The sequence below is a fragment of the Anguilla rostrata genome, chromosome 6, assembly GCF_018555375.3.
Source record: "Anguilla rostrata isolate EN2019 chromosome 6, ASM1855537v3, whole genome shotgun sequence".
NCBI lineage: Eukaryota > Metazoa > Chordata > Actinopteri > Anguilliformes > Anguillidae > Anguilla > Anguilla rostrata.
Genome location: NC_057938.1, coordinates 31689109 through 31715927, shown reverse-complemented (window position 1 = coordinate 31715927; position 26819 = coordinate 31689109). Strand labels below are relative to the sequence as shown.

General features: G+C 40.1%; 3 protein-coding genes across 12 annotated transcripts in view; 1 reads left to right on the top strand and 2 right to left on the bottom strand.

Annotated features, from left to right (window-relative positions):
- The window catches only part of LOC135257884 (NADH dehydrogenase [ubiquinone] 1 beta subcomplex subunit 1-like), a 417122-nt gene that overhangs the window by 228738 nt on the left and 161565 nt on the right, over nt 1–26819 (top strand). The window lies entirely within an intron of this gene.
- Nucleotides 1–26819, bottom strand: part of hmbox1b (homeobox containing 1 b) — a 424932-nt gene that overhangs the window by 287362 nt on the left and 110751 nt on the right. The gene's annotated exons all lie outside the window — the stretch shown is intronic.
- The window catches only part of riox1 (ribosomal oxygenase 1), a 148896-nt gene that overhangs the window by 100567 nt on the left and 21510 nt on the right, over nt 1–26819 (bottom strand). For all 3 annotated transcript variants that reach the window (XR_010330787.1, XR_010330786.1, XM_064341080.1), the window contains exon 6: nt 24757–24863. Coding sequence is in view for 1 of the 3 variants with exons in the window: in XM_064341080.1 (XP_064197150.1) it covers nt 24757–24863 (107 nt within the window). In the remaining 2 variants the exon portion in view is untranslated. The remainder of the gene's footprint in view (nt 1–24756; nt 24864–26819) is intronic.

The following is a 26819-nucleotide window of genomic DNA, read 5'->3' as shown; positions in this document are numbered from 1 at the left end:
CATAGTTGTCATGTATCGTCTACTAATGAAACTGAAACAACGCGTTTCTGTTTTCATCTCACACGTTGGTTGCAGTAGCACCGAATGTTTGACTTTAGTAATCTAGGCACTCGGGCGTGCCCACCACTAGGGGTTGTGCGCTAAGAGGTTAACTCAATCCTTTGATGTGTATGTCCACGGACTGTATATCAAGACACCACACAGTGTGATCGGCAGAGACTTGCTTGGCGCACTGCCAGAATGTTCTGAGTTTGTCTCTCCCTTGCGCATTGTAATAAACATCAAATTCTCTGAGGAGACGTCGTCAGCGTGTTCTTCATTGAGAAGGACAACATAATCCTAACAGGCACTATGTATGGTGGAAAAAGGGTGAGGCTCTAAAGGAAATAAAGTAGATACCCTAATTGACTTAACACATGAAATGTATGGTAACATGAAATGTGTGGACAGGGTCTTCCCTACCATAGAAAGGCTTAGGCGCAGTGCCTAAGTGATTTTGCGGAGCGTCTTAAGCCAAATGTAAAAAGGCATTTAGGTGACATATCAGAATGAATGTAAAAGTCATGGTGATGCGCTGACAAAAAAAAAAAACTAAAAAAAACGGAGAGGTGGCTTTATGGTTTTAAACACTCCGCGCTATGATGGCATTAGAAGTGGGTGATTGATGAGTGTTTTTATGTTTTTATGCATGGTAGGTTAAATGCATTTGCAGAATATAGCGTTTTTTTCCCCAAAGATGGTATTTCTCGATATAATTGTGCTGCCGTGTTAACACATTACTACGGTTGCGGGTCAGGCACTCTTCGCGGTAAAAAGAAATTTTAGGATAGCGCTTCCGAATTGCTTGTGTCGAAAGTGCTGCGACGGAAACAGCAATAGATTTACCCACTACTAGCCACATCTGTCAAAAATGTAAACAAGTAATCCAGTTTTCAGGGTCGGGAAAAATGTTATGACAATGTTATCCAGCGAAGTTAGTTAGTTGACGTTCCATAAAGATACCTCGATTGAACTAACGTTAGTATCTAACGTGGCTTGGTAGCTAAACAAAGTTAGGCTGTGTTCACACGTAACATCTTTTTCTGATGAAAACCGCTGGTCAAAGCGTTTTTCATATATATTTTTTTTTTAAATGCTGTTCCAAAATATAGCTGAGAGCGCCTAAGCCCTCTGAAAACCTAGGGAAAACCCTGGTGGAGTTGTAAAAAATTGAGTTTGAATGTCTTCAGCCTAGGTGTATGTAAACTTTTGGCCTCAACTGTATAATGTAGTCAGCCAGCAGCCATACCACCACGCACTCTGCTCCTGCCGACTGGCTGAAGCTAAGCGAGTGTTGGCTTGGTTAGTACTTGGATGGGAGACCACCAGGGAATACTGAGTTGCTGCTGGCTGGTGTTGGTGGGCCAGCAGGGGGCAATATTCCCTCTGGTCAAATAAACCCCAATGCCCCAGTGCAGCTGTAGGAGATGCCGTCTTTCGGATGAGACGTTAAAACGAGGTCCTGACTCACTGTGGTCATTAAAGATCCTATGACACTTATCGCGAAGAGTAGGGGGTTCGCCAGTGTCCTGGCTAAAATCCCAGATCTGGCTCTCGCAAAAGCTTGCCACTTAATCATCCCCTGATTTAATTGGCTAAAAAAAATTTCTCTCCCTCCAGTGTAGCTGCTCAATAGCCAACAATAGAGGATTGTGGTTGTACTGGGCATCTCCCAGGTGTGAATGTGTATGAGTGTGAAGCAGGGCGTTGCTGCAAAAGAGCATCCGTGCTCAGCGAACCTACCCTGGGTAAATAAAGGTTAAAAAAATAAAATTTAAAAACATTTTAGGTGTAACACAGCAGAATTGCTGATTGTTTATTAATGATTTCCATATGACACTTTGAAGTGACAGAAAGTTTGAATGACCAGATTCTCTTCAGATGGTAAGATGAAAAAACACAGGGCCAAGTTACTTTTTCAAAGACATTAAATTATTTCCCAGCAGCTAACTGTAAGCTGGTTAACCTGGAAACAATTTAATTTTCATGGAAAGCATGCATCATATGCTGTAATTGCACAACTTGCTGCACAAACTGTTAGATGACTTGCTTTCAATTTCTATTCAGCTTACTTTTAGTAAACACGTGAACAGATACCATCCATAAGGACTATTTCATAAAAAAACTTCTCCCATCAGGACAGTATTGTTTAGGCAACAGTTCACATAATGGTCCTGATTATAAATGTATAAAAAGCTATTCACAGCATTTTCATATTCATTTACAAGGTAACACAGAATGTTGAAGCGATACATTTTAAATTACTGTTCCCTCATCATTCAATTAAACTCATGTACAAATGTTGTATTGGATATTGTAATAATACTTAGAAGTAATGGGGGTATTTCATTTTTATTTTTCCATTTCAAATTTTGCCTCGTTGTCTTTGTAAAAAATGTAGAATTTTAGAAACAAAACTGAAAAAAGGAGGACAGATTTGCTTGTAATTCATGTTAATGTTGTTTCAACTGAAAATTAATAGTTTTATAATGTCTATGTTTAAAATCAAAGTTGTTTTAATACTGTTCAATCAGGAAATTAATAATTCATATTTTAGGACAACTTTAGTTCAATTTTTCCTTAATTACATTATGTTGAACGCAATAGTATCGCTGGGACTTTTATTTTGAAAATTTCAGACCCTCGTGAAAGTCCTTACTGTCGCCAGCTTCACACTGCAGTCCTCAGTACCAAGAAATGAGCGACCCTGAACATATTGTCTCAATGAAATGGGGGCGCTTTGAAAACCTTGGACCCTCCACTCTTCAGATATGGTGTCACTTCTATCCAATAAGCGTCATAGAAAATGCGGCTGGGGTTTCAACATGCAGTACATAGGCAAATTTCATTCAATTTGGCACATGCCAAATCTGGCAAATCCCTTCCCATTTAGGGGGTACCCTACTGAAAGCCTTATAACTCCAGATGTGAGAATCACAGAGACTTCAAAAATGGCTTAAATGAAGCAAGACATTGTACCATTTACAATACTAACATAGATTATTTCTTCCTAAATTATGAATATAAACTAAAGTGCCAAATCCTATTGTCTAGGCAAAAAATCCAAAATCAATTTGCTCTTTTTTAGTTCGCAATGAAATACTGAGAGATTTCAAATATACAGCAGGTTAAACTATACATGTCCTGGATCAAAAACCCCTGGACCGCAAGTGGACCTGGACCCAAATCTAAGGGTGGATATGCAGAACTTCTAAAGATCTATGAATCAAAACGTAAGCAGTGTACCTAGTGTAGAGCCCGACCGATGCCAGATTTTTGGGTCCGATGCCGATCCTGATTTTGGAGGGTCCTAGCCCACCGATTACCGATGTTTTGACCGATATTTTGTCAAAAAGTGCAACATTTTCAAATCAATTCGAAAAACTTATATTTTATCAAAGTTTCTATATTTGAGAACATTTAACCTATAAGCAAACAAATAAATAAAAATAAACACACAAAGAACTTTTTGATAGATAAAAAAATGTAAAAGATGATATTAAATATATATATTAACACCATCTTCAAGTGGTGTGAATTCAAAATAACTCCAGACGTTGCTTTTGTTCCTTTCTTTTCGAGCCATCTATAAAAAAAATAATTAAAAAAAATCTGTTTTCCAGTTTCAAACGCATTTTTATGAATATTATTATTATTTCTTAGTATCTATTCTCAGTAAATGAATTATATTTTCTTATTTTATTCCTACTACATGATCTCAAAGAGTAAGACTTTATCTAGCGAGCTTCCCTGTCCATAAGAATTTGGTGGTGAAAAAAACTACAATGCGCTCTGACGCGTGACTAGATGACACACACTCACTTGCAATAACGCATTAGCTGTTGACATAGCCTCATTATTTCTTATTATTTATTCTCAGTAAGTTAAATGAATTATATTTACTTATTTTATTCCTACTACATGATCTCAAAGAGTAAGACTTTATCTAGCGGAGCTAATGAGTGAATCAAGTGTAACGTTAGATGAAACGCGTAACGTGAGGCTTGTGCATAAGAATTCGGTGGTGAAAAAAGTACAATACGCTTTCGCGCAGGTTACCGGCACTAACTGTTGGTTGATTCACTTCTCCAACAGCAATCCTTCTCTCATGTTATCACAACAAAGCTAGATAACATGGCTTAAAATGATCCACGTTAGAAGTGTTTTATTGGGTTTTTTACTATCTGGTTAGCTTGCTATGATGACGCGTGACTAGATGACAGACTCGCTTGCAATAATGCGTTGGCTATTGACACAGCATCATATAGTAGCTAATATCATTATCTCAGATAAAAAAACAAATGTGTGATGCATTCAATCACCATTTTATTTTGGCTGGTTATTTATTTGTTAATTCAGCGATGTCCTCTGGAAATGTAGATCCTACGCTGCTTATGTGCTCACTGCCACTTCATAAAGGCTTGCTAGCCAGCTAGCTTGCTAAAGTGAACCAAATATGTTAGCTAGCTAGCTCGCTCGCTCGCTTGACAATGAGGATTGATAAACATAGTGGTCGTATAAACGCATTTAATTAAAAACTTTCACTAAATATACATACCTTTATTGTGGCAATCGAATCTGTGCAGACAAGTTTTGCAGTGGAGAATATTGGATGAGGCACGAGTGACAAACGTCTTATTACAGAAGTAGCGCGTCAGCTGCTGCAGTTCACACTTGTATTAGAGCTCCCTCTACTGGATAATTCTAGTAAACAGCAATTACAACGTTCGAACAGACAAGTGCAGAAAAATAATTTTTTTTTGTTTATTATACTTATTTAAAAATCGGGACACATCGGCTGCATAACTGCCGATCCCGATGTCGTCAAAAAAGTCAAATAATGGCCGATATATCGGCCAAACCGATATATCGGTCGGGTTCTAACCTAGTGTCTTCAAATCTATCCAAAATGCCTAAATTATGCATTGCTGTAAAGCACAACATAATCATGTATTTCACTACAAATCAACTGTTTGACTGAAAAAACTCACTGTTGCATCATTTTCAAGTGGGAATTACAAGCTTTCCGTCTGTACACTGGCTTAAAATATCTAGGGGTCCTGAAACATATCCAAAATCTCTCCAAAAATGAATAAAATGCTTTTTGTCCATTATAAAGCATATGCACATGTGCCCCTTATGAAGGTTTAAGGTGAAACATTGATATCAGATTTAAAAAGTAATGCAAAAACATTATCACACTGTGGTGCAGTACTTAAATGTGTAATTATTAACTCTCGTATGTTTTTATTTACTGTACAGCAGGGGTGGCGAACCTGCGGCTCGCGAGCCTCATGTGGCTCTTTGCCTGCTCCTGTGAGGCTCGGGGTTGTTCTATCGTTGTTCTCGGTTAAGTTTTTTTTTTTTTTTTTACATTTTAAAATATATTTCTGATAAATCAAAATGCATTTGAATATTTGACAATACTGCCAATAAATTTGCCAATATTTTTAAAATAAAAAATAATTTTGTCGTCATGTTGAGTGCAACTTATACTCCGGTGCGACTTGTAGTCCAGAAAATACGGTAGCTACTCTAGCCCAAACATAAAACATACTTGCGCAGCCATAGAAGTTTGTTAGCCAGGCTAGCGTTACTGACTGAATCACCATGGCAGAGTCAGGAAAACGTAAAGCTAAGCGCAAATATGAAGAGGAGCACATGATATTTTTACCTGAATGGGAGGAATTGTATTTTTTCGCAGAACGAAATGGGAAACCCTTCTGCTTGATATGCCAGACTTCACTGTCGCATTTTAAAGCTTCAAACCTGGAGCGCCATTTCACCTGACTCCATGCTAACATGGCTCAGGAGTTTCCCAAAGGCATTGAACTTCGCAAGCACAAGGTAAATGTGTTGAAACGTCAGAGAAGCAGACTCCGTTTTTTCGAAAATTTACAAAGCACCCAGAGACGGTCACATTGGCATCATATCAGGTGGCATGGAACACTGCTCATGCTAAAAAGCCATACAGAGAAGGGGAATTTGTGAAGACGTGCCTCAGAGATGTTGTTGCTATCCTCACTCCTGAAAATGACAATTTGAAGCGTTCTGTGTCAGACCTGCAGCTGTCAGGGCAGACCGTTGAACAGAGAATATCGGATATTAACAACTCAATTGAAACGCAGTTATATACAGATCTTGAGAAATGCCGGTATTTCAGCATTGCTTTGGATGAGTCTTGCAACGTTCAAGATAAGCCACAGTTGGCAATATTTGTACGGTCTGTGTCAGAAGACTGCACAATTAAGGAAGAGCTGCTTGACATTGTGCCGTTAAAAGATAGGACCCGTGTCATCGACCTGAAAGAGACACTCATGACTGTTGTTGAGAAGGCAAATTTGCAATTATCAAAACTAACAGCAATAGCCACAGACGGTGCACCAGCTATGTTGGGATCTGCAAATGGCCTTGTAGGGCTGTGTAAAGCTGACGACCGTTTCCAGGATTTTTGGACATTTCACTGCATCATCCATCAAGAGCATCTGGTATCTAAGAAGCTGAACTTGGACCATGTCATGAAACCTGTGCTAGAAATTGTGAATTTTATTCGCACTCATGCTCTCAATCACAGACAGTTCAAAACCTCATAGCTGATCCTGATGAAGACCTTCCCAGTGATCTGCTTGTCCACTGCACTGTGATATAGCTTTCAAGAGGTAACATGCTTTCCCGTTTTTTTTTTACTTTTGAACCCAGTGAAGCTGTTTCTGGAAGAGAAACATAAGAGCTACATGACCCCCAGTGGATTTCAGATTTGGGGTCTCTGGTCGACATACTGCATCATCTCAACAAACTGAATCTAGATCTGCAAGGGAAGTTAAAAATGCTGCCTGACCTGGTGCAAAGTGTTTTCACTTTTGTCAACAAACTCAAGCTCTTCCAGACCCATCTTCAAAAAGGAGAGCTCACACATTTTCCCTCCTTGTTGAATGCAAGTGGAACAGCAGCTGAGCTCTCAAAAGGGAGCATTGCATGCTATGCAACACTGGTTGAAAATCTGCAGCAGAGTTTTGAGGACAGATTCTGCAACCTGAAGCAAAAATGGCCACAGATCACATTCCTCATCAACCATTTCACTGCTGAATCGGATTGTTTAAAGCCCCTTTAGTGGCAGATGAAGCAGCGTCCCAGTTGGAGATGATTGAACTTTCTGAGGATGACAGACTTAAATGTGTTTTGAGAGAAGGAACCACAGAGTTTTGGATAATTGTGCCCAAAGACAGATATCCCAATGTAAAACAGCGTGCACTCAAACTAATGTCAATGTTTGGATCAACTTACGTCTGTGAATCAGTTTTTTCTACACTGAAACAAGTGAAAGCAAAACAAAACTTTGCTCTGTTCTTACGGACACACACGTGAAAGAGTTGCTTCAAGTGGCCACAACTGAGTACAAGCCAGACCTGAAGAGGAGTGGAAAACAAAGACTGCCAAGTCAAGTGATCATTTATTTAAAGTGCATTTCACAGATGTCTCAACACACTGTACATTTAAAAACATAAAAGACTGTAAAAGATTGGGCAACAATATAACAACAATAACAAAACAACAGGAGCATCATCAAAAACAGCAAAACAACAAAACATCAAATCAAGGGGGGTGTCACACTGAGTAAACCGAGGTAAGAGAAGACCTATGAAAAAAGTTAGGTTATGTATTATGTCATTAGGCCTATAAGTCACTGTTGCTGTTGTAGTGTGTTGTGCGGCTCTTTGCAATGGTGTGTTTTTTTTTTTGGCTCTTTATGCTGAACTGGTTGGCCACCCCTGCTCTATAGTATGTGATGTTTTCTTGTATGGGGATGGGACGACATTAAAACAATCTTCAGCCGTCCACCACGTTTTGGCAATGTTCCAGTTGAGGTCATATCCGGTACATACATTAAACACAAACTACAAGCAAACCAACGAACGCTTACATTAGTGTGAAATATCCTTATTCTAAAATACAACAAACCTATTTAAAGACACTCAATTTCAAAAATAACGTACATTACTGAAATATTTTCAGCAGTAGCACTTACATTTGGACGATGAAATCTTGTGTGTTCAGCAGATATAGAAAGACAGAATGAATCTTGTCACTCCCCAATTCTAACTTAGCCCAGAAAACAGTATATCAGCTAGGTCTATCAGCAAACATGTGCCTTAGCCATGCTGAGAATTTCTCAAGAATAATAGTATTTTCCAAGAAATAACGAAAGTCATCGATAAAATTTCGCCAGGTGCAGTGTCTTTTACTGCTACCACAGACTGAATGTGCAATGCAGCTATAATGAGACTTTCGGTCAAGCTTAGCGATAAAATGCTATTCCAAAAGTAAAATTAGACATATTATACATTGTTAGAAGGCTTATTCTGTCACCTATTGGATCGAGTAACTGTTGATCAAGCCAGATTGTACTACAAAGGACGACAACACTGAAAACAACATGTGTGGTATTACGCACAGCTATTTTGGAAGGTACCCAGGTGTCACAAATGAGCGTATATGTCACAAACGGATCGTCCAAGACAATATATGACCACTCCATCTGGAAAGGGACATCACTACGTGTAAAACCAATGATAAGGTTGTGTATTTTTTCCATATTTAGTCGCAGATAATGACAGTAAAATGACATGGTATAATTTTTTTTTTAAATCATCTTGTTTATTTCAGGGTTCAATGAGCACCGTTTTTCACAGCTGTACTGGCATACCTTCGGCTACGGTTGGCTTTATCCCTTTGCTACAGCGGAATACAAATTTTTAGTGGTAAAAGAATGTTTTCATGTATGCCCAGATCAATACTAGTGTCCAGTGTGTCATGCATGGGGGGTGTAGTTACAGATGAAACTGCAGGGAGGGGGTGCTTGGTAAATGCACGACCAGCACGACAATGGTGGTGCTGCGAAACTCCGTATTCGCCATAGCTGCCCTGAATTTTTTACTAATGAAGCTAGAATACTGAGTTAGTGTTTTCAACTCATAATTTTGTTGCAGGAGCACCGAATGTCTGAATTGAGCAATCTAGGCACGCCGGTGTGCTGACCACTAAGGGCTTTGCGCTAAGAGGATAAATCCCAAATGCTTGGCAAAAGCATAACGTATCATGCTCTGCTGCCTCCCCTGGACATATTGTCTCAATGATATGAGAGTGTTCTCACTTATATCAAATAAGCGTCATAGAAAATGTGGCTGGGGTTTGAACATGGAGTACATAGGCAAATTTCATTTAGTTAAATCCCAATTGCTTGGTGAAAGCATAACATATATGATGCTATTTTTTCATGCTAAAAAAGCTCTTGAAAAATCAATACTATGTCATGATTCAGTTCCTAAAAAAACTTGCCTGTACAATTTGTAGACATGAAGGCAACCATGAATTGAAAAAGGTGCATAAAACGCATTTACCAAAAACTATGCTTGTGATTGCAAAATGGTCTGAAAATGAAATTGATGAAAGATTGACCATGTCCTCAGTTTATAACCAAAAATTATATGAACTCAGAAGTATTATGTATTTTGAAAGCCAAAAGCCCTTTGTAGCTTGGTGCAAATTGAAAAACAGAAAGCGGTATAATAACACTTTATAAACAATGATTTATGTACATTAAAAAAGATAAATTCAGACTTTTTTTTCTTGCAGCATGAGGTGGAATCACATGATCTCAAAATTTGCCAGATAAGTCATACATGCACCGACCAATGTCACAACGAAATTCCATTTAAGATTCATGAATTTCCACAAAATCCAGGTGGGGATATGCCTAATAATATATCACCAGAGGATTGAGATTTAATTAAAAGTGGAAGATGGTTAAATTACCAAATAATTGATTCATACTTCCAGTCTCAACAGCTAGTCCATTTGTGGCTCAGTGGTCAATGTTCCAGTCTATGGATCATAGAGTCCCAGGTTCAAGCCCTGCCGGAAACAAGTTTCTTTAACCTGCGTTTTTGCTCACTAATAATTGTCTATTAGCCTACTTCTCAACACTTGCTTTTGCACCACATCTACCCGGCGTTCACCGAACGTATACACTGCATTATCACATACCACCTGCACGTTCAGTTAACCGGCTACAATATCACCAGGCCAAATGGATTCAACCGAAGCTCAGCTGTGCTTACTGGCCTGTGTTCTTCTTTAAAACCACGGACACGTTTGACCAAGAAAATTCACACATTAAACAGCTATGTCATGGTGGCGCACAGCCAAACTTACTGACTCTACTGCGCAAGGTTGAACAATCGAATCCCGCCTCGCTCGCAGGCACATCTTTTCTTACACTTATATACATATTTTTTTAATGAACTTTGTTTATTGATTTTTTTTACACAAATTGACAATAATGTTAAAGCACTTGTAAATGGCAGTGTCATGTTAGTCATAGTAGTGCAGTAGAAAAAACAACAACACAATACCTAGCAACTACAAGGAAAACACAACACAAACAGTCAGCTTGGTCCTATTATATATATTTCAGTAAACATAATAAACTCATCCTTCAGGCCAAAATAAAAAATAAATACATAAAAATAATAAGTAAATAAGATAAAATGGGATCTTATTCGGGGATAACTGGGAAGGTAATTTTCTTTGCATAGGCAAATAAAGGCCCCCACATCTTTTTCAATTTCTCGGAGGAGCCTTTTTATGTATATCTGTTTTTTTCTAAGCTGTAAATTATTGACAATTAATTTTATTCACAGAGTGTGAGAAGGCGGTGTTGGTGATTTCCATCTCATCAGTATTAGACGTCTAGCCAATAATGTTACAAAAGCTATCAGATCCGCTTGGAACATAGGCAAAGGCAACTGAAAGCAGTAATGGCATTAGGCTTGACAAGTGTCCCAGTTACCTCCGTCAAAGTATTGAAAATCGCAGTCCAGTAGTTACACAGAGATGCACATGACCAAAACATATGCACATGGTTTGCGTTGGTGTTTGATGACATTTTTCATCAAAGGGGTCAATATTGTCATAAATAAAAAGCCTAACTTTTTGCTCCACTTTCATCACAGGGACCTGAGTGAGAAAAGCATCTAAAGGTATGTCATCAGGCAGGTTAGGGAACTGGGGATATTTATTGTGAACAAAACTACGAATCTGCAATTATCTAAAAAAATTATGTTTAGGAAGAGAGAACAATTCTAAGAGCTGTTGAAAAGATGCAAATATATTATCAACATATAAATCCTTTAATTGTTTAATTCCAAGGTTGGACCATATGGAAAATGCACCATCCGATATAGAGGGAGGAAAAGCATGATTTGCAACTAGTGGAGCAGAAGTAGAAAAAGTCTGTAAACCAAAGTGACGCTTAAACTGGTTCCAAATCCTTAAGGTTTTAACAATTATGTTTTTAACATAGAGGGAGAAGGGGCAATTGATGGGGGAGTGTATAAGAGCTGTCAGCGACACAGGTTTAGAGGAAAAAGACTCCATAGCCAACCAAGCAGGAGGGGGGGTGGAATGTATCAGATCTGAGCCAATACTGTAAAATTCTAAGGTTAGTAGTCCAGTAATAAAACCTAAAGTTTGGCAAGGCCATTCCTTCAAAAGGCTTTGGCCTCTGTAAAAAGTCCTTACGTAGTCTCTGGGGTTTTTTGTTCCAAATAAACTCCAAAATTAGGTTATCGATTTTCTGAAAAAATGCTTGAGGAAGGAAAATAGGTATACACTGAAATAGATAGGAGAACTTTGGAAGAGTATTCATTTTTACAGAGTTGATCCTCGCAGCTAAATTTAGAGGGAGCAGTGACCAGCATTCAAAATCTTGTTGCATATGTGCTAAACAAGGTGTAAAATTGGCCTTAAAGAGATTTTTAAATTTGCTTGTGACTTGAATTCCAAGATATGTAAAACTATGTCGAGATATTTTAAATGTGAAATTATGTAAAGGGTATTTACGTACGGTTGCATTGAGAGGAAATAGCACACTTTTACCTAGATTAAGTTTATATCCCGATATAAAACTGAATGAATTCAGCTTGGTAAGTGCAGCAGGGATGGATACACAAAGCCTAATTTATCTAGTATAAAAGAGATAGCCCCACTCCGCGCGATCAAAAGCTTTCTCAGTGTCCAATGATATTAATGCTTCTGTAGCAGTGAAGGTAGATGGATTATAAATTGTATTGAATAACCGTCTTAAATTAAAAAAGGAATGTCTGTTTGTAATGAAACCTGTTTGATCAGGGGAGATGATAGATGGAAGTGTAGACTCAAGGCGCAAAGCTAGGAGTTTGGATAGTAATTTAAAATCTACATTCAACAGGCTGATAGGGCAAAAGGAGGCACAGGACAGAGGGTCCTTATTCTTTTTTAAAATAAGGGAAATTGAGGCCTGGGTGAGGGTCTGGGGCAATTTAAGCGATTCAAATGATTCATTAAACATATCAATTAAAATAGAGGCTAATTTATGTAAAAACATCTTATAGAACTCAGCAGGTCCTGGACATTTACCACATTGCATGGATTTAGCTGCCGTAGTAAGTTCTTCAACAGTAATGTTTCTGTCCAAATCATCGACAAAGTCAGGATGAATGGTAGGGATATCAAGTGAATTAAAGAAACTATCCAAATGTGAGGAATCAGCTGTGTTTTCAGAAGTGTACAATGATGCGTAAATCACTGTAAAAGCTAAAAAAATTTAGCCCACTTCCATCTTGCTGTGTTAATTTAGATGAAGCCATAGCAACATCTTAAGAGGCAAGGAATGAAGCATAATGATAGACATACTAATGAATAACTATCTAATGAATGTAACCAATGTTGGTAGACCAAGCAGACACACAAAAAACAAACAAAAAACACAAAATAGAACAACCCTTTGTGGTAAACAAACCACGTTACCCTCTCCCACCTTGGCAGAAGTGTCTCCCCAAACGAAACACGCCAATTAAACCTTATAGAATGTGCTAAACGCTCCATCGTAGCCATCACCATCATAGTCAACTACTATAACCTACAGCTACCTAAGAAAGAATTGTGACAGTATCGAACAATTGTAAACACGCACAAGGAATTAACAGAACCTTAGTAACAGGATACCAATAAGTTTCCACTTTAGGGAAGTTTCCATTAGTATGGAAAACTGGCTAAATCTAGGCCTGCCATTAAAAGTATTGATATCAAGTATTGATATATAAGTGACGCCAAGTGACGCCAAGTGACGCCAAGTTACTGAACTACAAACTATATAGGCTATCTTGCCTCACCAAAATGAAAGAAGCTGTATTCCAAAGCAATGCTACCCAATGTTTTCTAAATTGTTTCAAGTCACTTGGCCCTGTGTGTAGAAGCATATAGTACATGAATAGGCAAAACATATGTGTGGATGGGTTTGGGAGAGTGAAGATTAATTGAATAGGTGTGAATATGCGAAATTTGTAACAGTATGTATTTAGCTGCCCAGCTGTGTGAATGACTGTATGTATCTTGGTATAAAAGTCTGTTCGTAAATGTGAATGTTACATGCTGCGAGGGAAATGTCCCCATAGAGATAATGAAGTATTGTATGAATGTATGTACAATATTTATTTTACATGCAGTATTTATTGTAAGTAGCAAATATACAAGAACTTGTATATTAAGTAAAATGAACTTGACAAGCAAGTACAAAGATATTCTCAAGGAATATGCATTTTTTGTATATTTAAATGACATTGTAAGATGGCAAGATGGAAAAAACACAGGGCCAAGTGACTTGAAACAATTTAGAAAATACTGGGTAGCATTGCTTTGGAATAGCTTCTTTCATTTCGGTGAGGCAAGATAGCCTATATAGTTTGTAGTACAGTAACTTGGTGTCACTTTGATATCAATACTTTTAATGGCAGGCCTAGATTTAGCCAGTTTGAATGAATGAGTTATAGACAGTGCTTTGTACGTGTGAGTAACTTGGCATTTTTGTATGTTGAAAACGTGTTTTTTATGAGATTACAAATACAGGTAAAAGGGGCGTGAATTTGGTGTGTGTAAAGAGCCCAGCCACTGGGGATGCGCAAGCCAGTGCATCTTTGGTGCCGGTCCCAAGCCCGGATAAATGGGGAGGGTTACGTCAGGAAGGGCATCCGGCGTAAAACCCATGCCAAATCAAATATGCGGATCATAAATCAGATTTCCATACCGGATCGGTCGAGGCCCGGGTTACCAACGGCCGCAACCGGTACTGGTGGTCAGCAGGGTGCCGGTGGAAACAATGCTACTGTTGGGCGAAGGAGAAGGAGAGGGGGCAGGCATGTCCGGAGGCAGCGGGAGAGGAGGAAGGGTAGGAGTGTGGAGGTGAGAGTCGGAACTTTGAATGTTGGCACTATGACTGGTAAAGGGAGGGAGCTGGCTGATATGATGGAGAGAAAGAAGGTAGATATACTGTGTGTGCAAGAGGCCAGGTGATAGGGGAGTAAGGCCAGGAGCATCGGAGGTGGGTTCAAACTGTTTTACCATGGTGTGGATGGGAGGAGAAATGGGGTAGAGGTAATCCTGAAGGAAGAATATGTCGAGTATGTTGGAGGTGAAGAGTGTCAGACAGAGTGATGAGTATGAAGCTGGAAATTGAAGGTCTGATGATGAATGTTGTCAGCGCATATGCCCCGCAAGTTGGGTGTGGGATGGAGGAGAAAGAAGAATTCTGGAGTGAGGTGGATGGAGTGGTGGAGAGTGTACCCAAGGAGGAGAGAGTGGTGATTGGAGCGGACTTCAATGGGCATGTTGGTGAAGGGAACAGAGGCGATGAGTAGGTACGGTGTCAAGGAGAGGAATGTGGAAGGACAGATGGTGGTGGATTTTGCAAAAAGGATGGAAATGGCTGTGGTGAATACGTATTTCAAGAAGAAGGCGGAGCACAGGGTGACGTATAAGAGTGGAGGAAGGTGCACACAGGTGGACTCTGTCTTATGCAGGAGGTGCAACCTGAAAGAGATTGAAGACTGCAAGGTGGTGGCAGGGGAGAACGTAGCTAGGCAGCATTGGATGGTGGTCTGTAGAATGACTTTGGGGATCAAGAAGAGGAAGAGAGTGAAGGCAGAGCCAAGGATGAAATGGTGGAAGTTGAAGGAGGAAGACTGTTGTGTGGAGTTCAGGGAGTAGTTATGACAGGCGCTGGGTGGTAGTGAAGAGTTGCCGGATGGCTGGGCAATTACTGCAGAAGTGGTGAGGGAGACAGCTAGGAAGGTACTTGGTGTGTCATCTGGACAGAGGAAGGAAGACAAGGAGACTTGGTGGTGGAATGAGGAAGTACAGGAAAGTATACAGAGGAAGAGGTTGGTGAAGAAGAAGTGGGATAGTCAGAGAGATGAAGAAAGCAGACAGGAGTACAAGGAGATGCGGCTTAAGGTGAAGAGAGAGGTGGCAAAGGCTAAGGAAAAGATGTATGGTGAGTTGTATGAGAGGTTGGACACTAAGGACAGGACACTAAGGACAGAGGGACCGAGCTGGGAAGGATGTGCAGCAGGTTAGGGTGATAAAGGATAAAAATGGAAATGTGCTGACAAGCGAGGAGAGTGTGTTGAGAAGGTGGAAGGAGTACTTTGAGAGGCTGATGAATGAAGAAAATGAGAGAGACAGAAGGTTGGATGATGTGGGGATAGTGAATCGGGAAGTGCGGTTGATTAGCAAACATGAAGTAAGGGTAGCTATGAAGAGGATGAAGAGAGGAAAGGCGGTTGGGCCAGATGACATACCTGTGGAGGCATGGAGATGTTTAGGAGAGATGGCAGTGAAGTTTTTAACTATATTGTTTAACACAACCTTGAAAAGTGAGAGGATGCCTGAAGAGTGGAGAAATATACTGGTACCAATTGTCAAGAATAAGGGGGATGTGCAGAGCTGTAGTAACAACAGAGGTATAAAGCTGATCAACCACAGTATGAAGTTATGGGAAAGACTAGTGGAAGCTAGGTTAAAAGGAGAGTTGATGATCTGTGAGCAGCAGTATGGTTTCATGCCAGGAAAGAGCACTGCAGATGCGTTGTTTGCTTTGAGAGTGTTGATGGAGAAGTATAGAGAAAGTCAGAAGGAGTTACATTGTGTCTTTGTGGATTTAGAGAAAGCATATGACAGGGTGCCGAGAGAGGAGGTGTGGTATTGTATGAGGAAGTCGGGAGTGGCAGAGAAGTATGTAAGAGTGGTGCAGGATATGTATGAGGGAAGTGTGACAGCAGTGAGGTGTGCGGTAGGAGTGGCGGATGGGTTCAAGGTAGCAGTGGGATTACATCAAGGATCCGCTCTGAGCCCTTTCTTGTTTGCAATGGTGATGGACAAGTTGACGGACGAGATCAGGCAGGAGTCTCCGTGGACTATGATGTTTGCGGATGATATTGTGATCTGTGGTGAGAGTAGGGAGCAGGTTGAGGTGAGCCTGGAGAGGTAGAGGTATGCACTGGAGAGAAGGGGAATGAAAGTCAGTAGGAGCAAGACGGAATACATGTGTGTGAATGAGATGGAGGACAGCGGAATGGTGAGAATGCAAGGAGTAGATGTGGCGAAGGTGGATGAGTTTAAATACTTGGGGTCAACTCTTCAAAAGCCGCGTTTCCACCGCAGGAACTTTACCCCGGAACTAGGAACCTTTTGAGGAACTCAGTGCGTTTCCACCAAAGGAACTAGGGTCAAAATTTAGTTCCTGGGGCTTTATTTTACCCCCAAAAAGTTCCTGCTCGGGGGGTAGTACTTTCCGAAAGTACAGGAACCTTTTGGGTGGAGCTTGCAGCGCTGAACATTTCTGATTGGTCGAGTACTCGCAGCATTTTTTTGTATTTATTTTCAACCGCCATGTTTGAAAATATGCAGCCGCAAACCAATTTATTTTCATAATAACTTCAAATCAAACTTGTATGTTATGCGGCACAGTAGCCTAGTTTTGGTTATAGCCTGCCAACGTCTTGGAATTATAACGTGTGCTCTTCTGTTCTTTTCTTGCTTTAGTATTCGTTTTATAAAATGCTAAGCATTCGTGCTGGGACAGCATATTACGCAGGCTACCAAAACATTCAAACTGATTCATTCGGTTGTTGAATATTTTCTTCCGGATTTTCTTTGTTAGCCCATTGTAATTGACTCAAAACGTTTGATACAGTTATGTGAGGTATGCGGTAGTTCTGTGTAATTAACATTGGTGATACAGTAAAAGCAAACTGGAAATCACCTTCCGCACTTTTTGTCAGGGTAAAATAACAGGTTCATTCTAGTAATCGTCCCTTCAGCTTTTTCAGACTGCTGTAATTTTACTCCTTTTTACTGCCATTCTTCAATTCCACGAAAAGACCAGGAAGACTATGGACTAATTTATGTTGCATGGTTCACATCTGGAGGGCACACTTCGCTGCTCGGCTAGCAGTAACTTCGAAGGAAAGCAAACGGTGGCTGTACCACTTAAATTTTCACGCAAGTCCGAGTTTTCTGTCTATTCTTGTCATTTTGCGATTAGCCTATATGGAATTGACGATGAGAAAGTAATCAAACAGCAAATTGTTTACAACGTGTGCATGTTTTCTGCTGTTGTTGCCAGTTATATTGGAAATGTGAATGCATTCTGTCGCTTCGGATGTCAAGACATGAAAGCGAATGTTCGCATAAAAACATAATGAATGTGTTTGAGAGGATATATAAAACAGTTACAATCTGACTATTAGCCTGTTATATACTATTTGTTGCATAACAACGGTCCAAGTTCAACTACCAACAACATTTTTGCTTGACAACGGCAAAATATGCCCAAACGGCTGCAGAAGAATATTTCAATTCCAGGAGATTAAATCGATAAAAATCAATAAATACAAAAGTAACCATATACAGTCATTGTTGGTAGCCCGTTGTATATAAGTGGAATAAACCCCTCCGGGCTGTCCCGGTTATTAGAAAATAATGTAGGCTACTTCGGTGGTAGTATGGGGTTACAGAAGAAATCATAGGACAGATGGACGGACGACAACGTCGCTTTTTCATACGTCAGTGGGCTAATTTGCCTAATCTTCGCGGGACTTTAGACCACGGTGGAAACGCAGACAACCATGGGCTGAAGGAACCTTTTAGTTCCTTGAAAAGTAGTTCCTGGGACTAAAAGTTCCGGGTAATTTTGGTGGAAACGCGGCTAAAGTAACGGGGAGTGCGGAAGCGAGGTGAAGAACAGAGTGCAGGCAGGGTGGAGCGGGTGGCGAAGAGTGTCAGGAGTGATCTGCGACAGAAGGGTACCAGCAAGAGTGAAAGGGAAGGTTTACAAGAGGGTAGTGAGACCAGCTATGTTGTATGGTTCGGAGACGGTGGCACTGACGAAAATACAGGAGACAGAGCTGGAGGTGGCAGAGTTGAAGATGTTAAGATTTTTGTTGGGAGTGACGAGGTTGGACAGGATTAGGAATGAGTATATTAGAGGGACAGCTCAGGTTAGACGGTTTGGAGACAAAGTGAGAGAGGCGAGATTGAGATGGTTTGGACATGTGCGGATGAGAGATGCTGGGTATATTGGGAGAAGGATGCTGGAGATGGAGCTGCCAGGCAGGAGGAAAAGAGAAAGGCCAAAGAGGAAGTTCATGGACATGGTGAGGGAGGACATGCAGGTGGTTGGTGCAACAGAGGAAGATGCAGAGAACAGGAAGAGATGGAAACGGATGATACGCTGTGGCGACCCCTAACGGGAACAGCCGAAAGAAGAATAATAATTTGGTGTGTAAAGACTGAGATAACAAGTGCATAGTAGATATGCCTTAGCATAGTTCTTTTGTAATAATTTAAAATAAAAAATCCTGCATAATATACCTTAAAGAATCTTTCATTGAGGGGGATATACTTCTCAGGACTGTTAGAGGGAAGCTTTCTGAGGGTTTGTACAATTTCACCTTATGGAGCCTATGCAAATGAGTATTTAGCAAAAAGCGCCCCTACAGGCCCCTAGGAGGATATGTTATAGACTACAATATAGCTGTCTATCATACCCTCAAATTTTGTCTAAATTGAGTAAAGTTTGTGGCCAAACATGCATTTTGGGCGTGGTTGGCCATTTTGGTCTAAATTGAAAGTACAGTTCTGTGGAAATCTTTTGACATTTCCGTCACAATTTAACACAGGGACATGCTGTAGATCAAACACGCCAAATGTGGTGAGAATCGGGCAAACATTCTAGGAGAAATACAAAAAAGTTTGTTTTTCAAAAAATTACACACAGCAGAAAATCAATATGGTAAACAGACTTGGCAGACTTGAAAACAAGCATGGCCGTAATAAGTTTTTCGTAGTTGCAATTTCGTAGGTGATGCTGTAGCGCCATCTAGTGCGCCAGATGCATGCGTGCCATGCATAATAAATTGGCATCCATACCAAACGTGCCTGCCAAATTTTGTTTTTGAGCATGGGAAAGGGGTGACAACGTAGGGAGAAGCGGATGAAAAATAAGAAGAATAACCCTAACAAAAACAATAGGGGTCCTACGCACCCTTGGTGCTTGACCAGCTAATAATCCTAGCAAAAACAATAGGGATCCGATGCACCCATGGTGCTTGGTCCCCTAAATATAGCTGCAAGCAGCAACCTGGGGCAGCCAAAGGGTGAACCACAGAGCATTCAGTACTATCTGTATCTTTCTGAAATGTCTGAAAAAATTTAGTTGCCTGCATACCACAGGTGTGCTGCGGGGGGCACAGTGCATGCTGTGATGGGAGATGGAGACAAGCAAGGTCCAGTTCTTGCTTCCTCCCAGCCAGGCACATGCACACATAAGGTCCTAATGGTGCTGGAAAACCAGCTAATTTGCCACTCCAGAGCAAAAGTGCCCCTTAGAGTCACCAGCCCCCCCCCCACATAGCCTAGTGTAGCCCATCCTTGCTTTCCTGCCTGTTCTGTTTGCATTCAGAAGTGCTCATGTAATATGAAATACCAGTAAAGCTACTCCTGAACAAAAAAATGTAGACTATGGATTACAACGAATACCTTCCCAGGTTCAACCACAGTTAGTTATGCCACAAGCACCACTAGTGCTTGTGGCATACCACTAGAGACAATCACTAGTGCTGTGTCCTGCATGCAGTTCATTACAGTCTGCATGCACTGTAGCTGTAGCCTAAATGTACTGAAATGCTACTGATGGCGAGGGTGATTATTGAGAATTAAAGCCGCAAGCGGCGTTGGGAGGGGTCCAAGTATTGGCACTATCGCGCCCCCTATGGAGCGATTTTAAAATGGCTTTGTCCTCATGACATATCTACAGAATATCATGATAACTGTATGAAATATTGATGACTTATAGCCAATTTTGTGCGAAGAGACGCTGTTGGATGACTTAGTTGCATCGCCATGTTTGTATTCTGGCCGCTTCCCGTAAAGGCCTTTACTATGTCGTCACTTAGATGGCCCGGCGTGTATGTAGAGCTGCAGCGCTTCCGTGCTGCAACTAAAAAAGGCATCGCACTAGTGTTGTCACGATACCAAAATTTTGACTTTGATACCGATACCAAGTTTAGTATTGGTTCAGATGCATTCTGCATCTGTAGAATGACATGGTATTATTATTTAAAAACCTTGTCTCGTTTATTTCGTTATTCAGTGAGCAGCGTTTTCACTGCTGTATTAGCATATTTTAGGGGTAATGTCGGGTTTATCTTGTTGCTACGGAATACGATTTCTCTCAGCATAAAATACTATCAATAAAATGGTTTAGCTATTTCTTAGCATAATGACAGATTCAAAGACTAAACGAACTCACCCGATACTGTCTTCAAATGGATCCAGGCTCAAGAAAAGTAATTATTCATCCTCTCAAAAAGTTTTTACTAACAAACTTTTAGTAGCCTAGCATGCACTCTGGGTGGCTGTCTTCCATTGCTTCCCCGATATTCAGACCCTCCCCTCACTGATAAAAACTAGACCCTACGGTGTCGGATTACTTGCGTCGCCATGGTTGTCGCTTGCCGTAAAGAAGTTTACTCGATGTCGTAATCGTTTGGATTTGGAGCTCCAGCTTTTCCGCACCCCACCTAATGAAAAAGTCCAAATGGTGTGCAAACCATATGGCGGACATAGATTTCCCAATAGGAAAGTTGTAGAGCACATTCAGATGCATCAGTCGATGGAGTTTTGTGTTGATCTGACTTACGGTTTAGGAGTTATGACCTTTTAAACTATGACCCTTTGTTATAGCGCCACCATCTGGCCGACATAGGTGTTTTTTAGTGCCTGGGTAGTGGGGTGCCATAGGAACCCACCTGCCAAATTTGGTTGGTCTACAACTTATGGTTGCTGAGCCTCAGACATTTTAGTGGAGAAAACTGCCACACCCCAACTAAAAAGTCTAAATGGCGGACAAACAATATGGCGGACATAGGTGGTGCCAATGGCAAAGTTATAGAGCACCTTAAGATGCATAGGTCGATGAAGTTTTGTGTTGATCTAACTTATGGTGTGGGAGTTATGGCCTTTTACGCAAAACCCTTTGTTATAGCGCCACCATCTGGCCGACGTACGTGATTTTTAGTGCCTGAGTAGTGGGGGCCCATAGGAACACACCTGCCAAATTTGGTTGCTCCAGGACTTATGGTTGCTGAGCCTCAGACACTTTTAGCGGAAAAAAATAAGAATAATAATAATCCTAACAGATACAATAGGGTTCCACCAGCTTCGCTGCTTGGACCCCTAATAATCCTAACAGATACAATAGGGTTCCGCCAGCTTCACTGCTTGGACCTCTAATAATAATAATAATAATAATAATCCTAACAGATACAATAGGGTTCCACTAGCTCCGCTGCTTGGACTCCTAATAATAATAATAATCCTAACAGATACAATAGGGTTCCACCAGCTTCGCTGCTTGGACCCCTAATAATCCTAAAAGATACAATAGGGTTCCACCAGCTTCGCTGCTTGGACCCCTAATAATCCTAAAAGATACAATAGGGTTCCACCAGCTTCGCTGCTTGGACCCCTAATAATTACCTTCCCCAAATTGGTTTAAGACATTGAAGTGAAGTTCTGATAGTGTTGATATGAGTAATGCATCTATTCAATAAAGCTCCAACACATTCACAATCAGGACCATAAATATGAACTGCTGCCCAACAGTGCTGTCCTGATGGATGGTGCTGTTCATCTATTTGTGCTTGTTGACGTTGACCTGCATAGAACATGAATGCAAGTCATCTTACAGTTTTTGCAATTACAGCATATTGTGCATACTTTACATGGAAATAAAACTGTTTCCAAGTTAAGTAGGTTGCAATTACCTGCTGCAAGGTTTCCCCCAGAAAAGTTGTTAGGCCCGGTGGCAAGTATCTTTTGACGCGGGCCGGCGGCCAAGTGTCTTTTTTGACGGGGGCCCGGCGCGGGCCAGCAGACTGATGGCAGCATTAAGGTAAGGCCCTATAGTTTCTGTGATAACAGAATCACGGATGGAATCGCGGACCTGAGAATTTAAAAAAGCTATAACACAGATTCCATAGGGCGCTACATTAATCAGCTAAAAGCTGACTGCAGATTTGAAAATATGACTACGTAATGTGAATGTTGTTACAAATAAGTAATTTATTCAACACACATTTTTAAAAAATCAACAACTATTTACAGCATAGCAGAGTCTTACAAAGAATCTGACAACAATGTACAGTCTTGGAATGCTGTGTTTTCAACAACAACAAAAGAAATTAAATGAAATTAAATGAAATTAAATGAAATTAAATTAAAGTTTCTGCACTCTACAAAAAACTTGAAAAAAGTCCTGATTGGCTACTGATTCTTACAGCCTTGGAATGATGGGCACATTTCAACAACAACAAAATATCAAAGTTTTTGCACTCTACAAAAAACTTTTATTCAAGTCCTGATTGGCTACACTGCTAGATCAACCAAGAGATCCAAACTGATCACTTTAAGGTAGGGTGACCAGACGTCCCTGGAAACGTCCCCGTTTTTAACTGTGCGTTAAAAACAGACTGCAAAGTGAAATAATATTTTACGTGGCAAGAAAGACCGGGCAGCAGAGCCTACCGGTTGATCTCAATCACGTTGTGCTTGTTTTGGCTAACAGAGGGGGCTGGTCGCTATAGCAGCTTCATATCACTCTTATTCTTCTACTAACTACTTGCTCGCGCTAGTTTTAGAGAAAACTGCTGTGGAAAACTTGGCCAGAAGCTAGCAAGCATCAAGTGGATCCACAAAATCACCACAAACGTCTTTTCAAGACCATAGTTTATTACAGTACAACAGTTACCATGGTCAAAATACATGAAACCGGAATTGTCCCCCTTTTTTATTTCATAGATAATAGCATAGGATAGCCTATTTTAATGATATATTGACCGCCGAACTGGAAATATCCTCGGTTTTTATTTCAGAAATCTGGTCACCTTACTTCAAGGCCTAGGGAAAAATCGGCACTTGGTGCATTCTATTTGCTTATAATTGTGTCCTCTCCTTCATGAGCACTGGACTCAAAAAAAAAATAGACTGGGTAGGTGAAAGCAAGCAAAGTAGTATCGCTACCGTGTTGCATTAAACTATCCAGTCTCTTTTCAGATCAGTGCTCATAAAGGACAGGACATAAGCTAATGTGTTACTGACTATTTGCCTAGCTAGCTAAGTTAGCTAAATGACCATGTTGTTGTGCACATAAATGTCATCAAGCTAAGGTTAGTAATAAACAAGTGAAGTCGTTATTTCAATGGCGATTAATAAGTCATGTAATGTTACAATGTAATGTATCGAACGTTACATTCATGCTACTAGATTAATGTTACCTACACACTGCTTAAGTTAATATAAACAGAATGTACTTACCGACGAGATGAAGTGATAACACAGTTTGTAACGAGGTTAGCTAGCCTACTAAAGAAATGGTGCCTTGCTAGGTAACGTTAGCTTGAGATAGTTGGGAGCATCAAGTGTTGAACGTCACTCTATGCACAATGAGGGTAAAGAACACTGATCTCTGACCTGCTGTTTTCCTATAGTGCGTTCGCGATTTAACCAACAGATGTTGCTGGTAAGCTTTCCAACCGAGTCGCCCCACTGTAACTGCAGTTAAAAAACATCTTAAAAATACATAAAAATAAATAAATAAATGAATTCCCTGATGCTTAGGCCCGGCGGAAACCCTGCTGCTGTGAAATCATTTTAAAAAGGTGATCCTCTGTACATGGAAGTTTTTAGGAAGTCTCATAACCTAATGAATACAGAAATGTTAATATTGTTCTTTTGATGTATTCAAAGTATCAGGACCGCCTTTTTTTTTTTTTTTTTTTTACCACAAAATGTATAATTTAGTTAGTGCTTGGCGCCCTAATAATAATCCTAGCAAAAACAATAGGGGTCCTCTGCACCCTTGGTGCTTGGCCCCCTAATAATCCTAGCAAACACAATAGGGGTCCTACACATCCTTGGTGCTTGTCCTCTAAAAATATGGCAGATCCAAGACACTACCGAAATCAGGCCGTCCAACCAAACTGAGCAACCGGAGCAGGGCGCAGAGAAGTGACCACGAGGACAGCAACAACACTGACATAGTTGCCCATTGGCTGAAACTGGATAAACTGTAAAATCGCAACAGGAGTGGCTAACTGGAACTTGCAACAGGAATATGTGACAGATTTTGTGGTTTTATGAAAATTACTTTCGTTCACTAAAAAATTATTTGGTCATCAATATTTAGTTTACTCAATTAAAGTATGAATGAAACATTTAAAACATTTTTTAAAAACCCATTTAAAAACCTGCTGAACAGTAGGTGAAAGAAAGATCACTCACATGTTGGCCCCGACCATGCTGTTGAATTGCTCCTGTAGGATGGACAGCACATTCCAGACCGTGGAAGAGAAGGCCTGAGGATTCAGCATTCGCAACGAGCAGCCACGCTGAAGGGGGGGGGGGGGGGGGTTGTGGGGTGAGAAGCAGGCAGATCCATGCTGAGTGACCAACCCAAGCATTCTGTAAAAGATTCACCACCAACACATCTCATGCAGTAATAAAAGAATATTTAAAAACTTAAAGTGGTCGACCTAGTGGTCATCACGCCGGAATGCAAAAATATTGTCACACAATGCTGTACAGTACCTAAATGTGTAATAATTAACTCTTGCATGTATTTCTATGCTCTGTAGTCTCGTATGTTTTCTTGTATGGGGATGGGACGACATGAAAACAATTTTCAACAGTCCACCACGTTGTGGCAATGTTCAATCACTCTCGTCATCACTGTTGCATGCATCACAAAAAGTACTAGACTACCAACGAACGCTTACATTACAGTGTGAAATATCCTAATTCTAAAATACCACTAACCTATTTAAAGACACTAAAAAATAACGTATATAACCGAAATATTTTGAGCAGTAATACTTACATAACAATGATGAAATCTTATCTGTTTTCAGTAGATAAAAACAGAGACAGTAAATCAATGATAGGCTATAGTTATATCCGCTTCTGTCTTACACCAGAAAACGATGTCAGCTTGGTCTATCAGCCAACATATGGCTTAGCTATGCCCAGAAGTCCTCAATAATAATAGTATTTTCCAAGAAATTACGAAAATCGTTGACAATGTTTCGTTAGGTGCAGCGTCTTTTACAGAGTGAATGCGTATGTGAATGCGATCATAACAACACTTCCGATTACGCTGACCTATAAAAAACGCTATTCCAAAACTAAAACTAGACATGTTATACATCGTTAGAAAGCTTATACTCTCACCTACTGAATAAATGAATTGTCAATTAGACCAGACTGTACTGTGAGGTATTACGCACAGCTATTTTGGAAGGTACCCAGGCATCACACATGCGCGTATATTTCACAAAAGGATTGTACAATATATGACCACTCAGTCTCAAAAGGGACATCTCTATGCGTAAAACCAATTGTAAAGTTGTATATTTATTCAATATTTAGTCCCAGATATTGACTGTAGAATGACATGGTATCTTTTTTAAAAAACTTTTTTTTTAAATTATATACAGTACAGATATGGTTAAAAGCTTACAATAAAGAGAACGTGTACCAAAGTGACCAAATCCCTTATCCTATGGTAGTCTGTGAAAACATACAGGACATATTTATTCTGAAAAACAACAAAGAAATCCAAAAATAATTTTGTATTTTCTTTATTCTGTAGTGATTATATGTACTTCTGATACTGGACTAAATCAGTTTTCTTTTTCAAATGGTACCCAAGGATATACACAACACAAGGGAAAAAAGTTTGGAGAGGATTGAACAAAGCAGAAAAATTTGACATTTGTTTACCCTTTGACCAAGCCCTGTATTTCAGTCAAATGCTGTCCTTTTGGAGAGCTTCATAATGGTTAGTCATCACAAAAGTAAATTCACTTCAAAAACAATCAAACTATGGTTTTATCTTGCTGTGTGCTCAGACCTGCCAGACTTCTGTAAATCAGGCTTGTCAGCAGTAAACATCCTGATCACAACAGAGTGAGAGCTTGCACAGAGGAAATGTAAAAATGTAAAATCAAATCATAAATGATTTACAATAATATAGTGCCCTTTATCAGTACTGCAGTGTCTTTTATGCAAAGCATTTTCCAATAAACAAACAAAGCTCCAATAAAGTATGTGCCAAGCTTCCACTCATGTGCTAAGTGAAAATGCAATGTGAAAGTAAGTCAGTGCACCGTAGAATAGCTAAGCCATAGTTTCAGCTAGAAGGAAGCCATTAGCTACGTACGAAAGCTATGTAAATGAGCTTGAAGCACTCAGCACTGTTTAACGTATATGGGGTTTCCAATCAGGGGAAAAATGAAGATGGGTAGATCTTGGGTAGAGAGAGTAGTTTGCTTTTAGGTCATTTACTC